Source organism: Diadema antillarum, unplaced genomic scaffold, assembly GCF_040938485.1.
Source record: "Diadema antillarum isolate AM-2024a unplaced genomic scaffold, OU_Dant_1.0 seq00000754_RagTag, whole genome shotgun sequence".
Classification (NCBI taxonomy): domain Eukaryota; kingdom Metazoa; phylum Echinodermata; class Echinoidea; order Diadematoida; family Diadematidae; genus Diadema; species Diadema antillarum.
In genome coordinates, this window is record NW_027271647.1 from 170204 (window position 1) to 173895 (window position 3692).

The 3692-nt window shown below is 40.0% G+C and overlaps 1 protein-coding gene across 1 annotated transcript; it reads left to right on the top strand.

Moving 5' to 3' along the window:
• Positions 1–742: 742 nt before the first annotated feature.
• On the top strand, positions 743–2975 carry LOC139738541 (uncharacterized). Its single transcript, XM_071649163.1, has 2 exons — positions 743–1557; positions 2398–2975. The coding sequence occupies exons 1-2, from the start codon at positions 774–776 to the stop codon at positions 2973–2975; spliced, it is 1362 nt and encodes a 453-aa protein (XP_071505264.1). The 5' UTR covers positions 743–773.
• The last annotated feature ends 717 nt before the right edge of the window (positions 2976–3692 follow it).

Genomic DNA, 3692 nt, shown 5'->3' on the forward strand with positions numbered 1-3692 from the left:
ACTCTGAAGGCATTTTTCCTATCCGTCTCTTCGTCAATTTTGCGCTTTGTTCTATATAGGTACGGCAAAAGGAGAGAAAGTGCATAAACGAAGACCAAGACAATATCGAAAATTTGTTGCCACGGTTTAAGAAATCTGGAAGAAAACTACGACGCAACAAAGGACTAAGGCGACAAGATTTTGTTATGACTACCATGTTTCTAGCAGCGTTCCTTCTCAGTCTTCTCCCTTGCTTCTGCAACCCAGCGTTTGCGCGTCATGAATCCCGTTCATTGACCGAAGAATCCTCAAGGCATTCATCACGAGCAGCTTGTCACTTTTGGCACAAAAGTCAGGAGTTTATAGCTTCGTGCGCCAATCGCAACCTTCAAAAAGTCCCGTCTTACCTACCGGCAGAAATAACGATCCTCGACTTGACCCTGAACAAAATCAAATTCCTGTCAAATGATTCGTTCGTTGATGTACGGGCTGTGAAGACAATGAAATTGTTGAAAAACCAACTGAAGTTTATTATGAAGGAAGCTTTTTATCCACTCCGGCGCCTAGAAGAGCTTTTTCTGGGGTACAATCTTCTCAGAGGACTGAATGCAAACTCATTTTCAAGGAATTCGAATCTGCATTTTCTGGATATCTCACATAATGATTTCTCTGCGATTTCCCTCTCACCACTAAACCAGCTACGCTCTCACCCGAACGTGAACTTGGGTGGAAATTGTAAGGGCAAATTTCGCTTCAAAGGAAATCTTCTTTCAAGTATCAACAGATTCTACCATATGAGTAATAACATCACAAGGATAGAGGCAAATGACTTTACACCGTTATCAAGAGCAAATATCTCCCTGCTAAAGCTATCTAAAAACAACATCACATATATTCCACCTGGCGCTTTTCAGCATTTAAAGCATGTAATACGGCTGGACATTGACCAAAATAATCTTATGAACTTGTCGTTCAATTCATTTCGTGGTATGGATTCTCTTGAATATCTGAATATAGTACTTAGTAAGATTGTTCGAATTCAAGGCTTCCAAATGAACACGACGAATGTCACTCTACACATTCCTTCTTTGGTAAGTTTGAATCTCTCAATGAATAGAATATCGTCCCTGTCAGAAGGAGTGTTTCAAGGTTTAGATGTGTTGCATGTGTTACGCCTGCGATCATGTAGGATAAGAAGCTTACAGAATCGCACATTTGAGGGTCTACGGTCTCTGGAAATATTAGATCTCGGTATAAATTTGCTGACTTCTATCCAAGAACCGGTGCTGCAACATGTTCCAAATCTGCGGAAGTTGGTATTATTCAACAATAAGATTTCTCAGCTAGACTTCAAGTTTTCTGCAAAGCTCCAACATCTGACCTTGCTTAATTTATCAGCGAATCAAATTATAGAGATTCCCAGGAATTTTTTCAGGGTTAAGTCACTAATGACATTAGATATGTCAAAAAATCGTTTATTTTCTTTAGAGTCCGGTCCATTCTACCATCTTTCCAACTTGACAAAACTCATACTTAAGTCAAATCCGATCCGCACTATGTTTTCTAGCGGTTTGGCAGGCTTGAACAATCTAGAAAGCCTAGACTTAAAAAATCTAGGGTTCCTAACAGAATTAGGAGCTCCCTTCAAATATCTTAAAAGGTTGTCATTACTAGATTTATCCTATAACAGTTTTGGAATTGGACGCGCGTCTTTTGAAGGAATGACCTCACTTCGCAAACTAGATTTGAGCTCTGACGCTCTTACCCGAGAAAAATTAGTTATAAACGCTGGTCCTGTACTCGCTGCATTGTCTTATCTTGAGGTACTTTTCTTAGAAAGAAACCCGCTCGGCAGTATTTTTTCCAATACATTCAATGGCCTAAACCAGCTGAAAGAGTTACATCTCACAAAATGTGGAATTGCGAGCCTTCCCAATAATATATTTGCCAATTTATCGTCTCTTGAGAAGTTATACCTCGATAAGAACAATATCCTTTCCGTTACGTTTGACCACCTCAAATATCTAACTTCTCTACGCTACTTACATTTGGGTACAAATAAATTAAGTGGAAATTTAAATAAGGACATCTTCAAGCAAAACACGAAATTGTACATGGTCTCTTTATATCAAAATGCCTTCACTGGCATAGAAGACAACACTTTCCTTCCGATGAAATATTTCGATATATCTAAGAATCATCTTTCCTGCACTTGCAACCTTTCTTGGTTTAGAAGTTTCCTTAGTCAAGGCAATCTATCATTGGCGAACCCCGAGACTACTCTTTGCTCTCCCCAGTCCATCTCGCAATTTGTGGGAAAGTCAATCTTAGAATTTTTTCCAGATAAGGTCTGTGGGCCAAACCTAACTGTTTACATTTCTGCAAGTGCGCTGGCCTTATCGTGCATTGCTGGCTCAGTTCTGGCTTGGCGGAACCGATGGTGGCTGAATTACAAGTGCTTTCACTTGAGGCTCCTTGTCGTTGGATACTACGAGTTGGAGGACGCACGCGACCATCAGGATTACCGTTACGACCTCAACATTATTTTCCCTGACGAAGACGAAGCGTGGGTACTTGGAGAGTTTCTGGTAGCTGTCCAGGAGCATCTTCCCGATTTCCTTCGCAACAGGATTGTGTGCGGTGACGACGATTTGCCTCTGGGCAGTGCGCGCCTTGACGCCATCGATCGGGTCATTGAGAACACCTTTAAGAACCTGGTGGTCGTCAGCAACGCCTCCGTGAACGATGCAAACTTCTTGATGACGCTCCAAATGGCCGTTTCCCACATGAACGCCGTCCAAATAGAAAACGTTGTTATGGTTTTTCGAGGGGATATTCCAGACGACCATCTGCCATACCTGGTAAAACTCTTCCTCAGCAAGAATAAACCCTACTTCAAATGGACGGAAGAAGGGTACCAGCAAATGATTTTCTGGGAAGGATTGGCAAAAGTGTTGACAAGAAACAAGAAAATGAATGGCGTTTTACCTCTCTAACTGGCCAATTGGTTACCAATCCATTTGATACTTTATGGAATTATTGAGAGATTTAAAATTCATTTAGTTTTAATTCGTGATAACTTATGAGTAGGGTACTCAGTTGACAGATATGGAGTGGTGGTAGCACCATTAAGTGTTTCCATTAGTATCAGTGTTTAAGATGATATTCAAATGTTTTGGTGATGCTTTGAAGATTAACGATATACAGGCTTGTCAGGACTGGTTCCGAAATGCACATGGTATTTGAACTGCAAGAAGTGCATGAACACAGTGATGAAAGGAAAATTTAAACTTCACAGTGAGCATAATAGGAGTAAGATAACTTAAATAATTTCCTCAAAAGAAGTTTGGAATCCGAGCTTGATCGATTATCTCTTTCATCTGGAAAAAATAATTAATGTATGCTTGGTACCATCAGATTATCTCATTTTATTTAAGATGACATCCTTGTTATTATACATACTTGTTATCACGTTGTCGGCAAAAGGGCAGTATCCTAAAAATATGGAATAAGATCTAAAATGAAAAGTTGCAAAATGAACACCACGTTGGTCATAAAGAGTGTTTGTATGGAGTAATTTTTTTTTTTGTCAGATTGTCTGCCATGAATGCCAATTTTAATAGACAATCGGCACTTGGTTCGTCCACTCATACGGAGCACTGATCATGTCATTTAAGTCGATGAACATTGATGAAATCAAACATCCCTCTGAC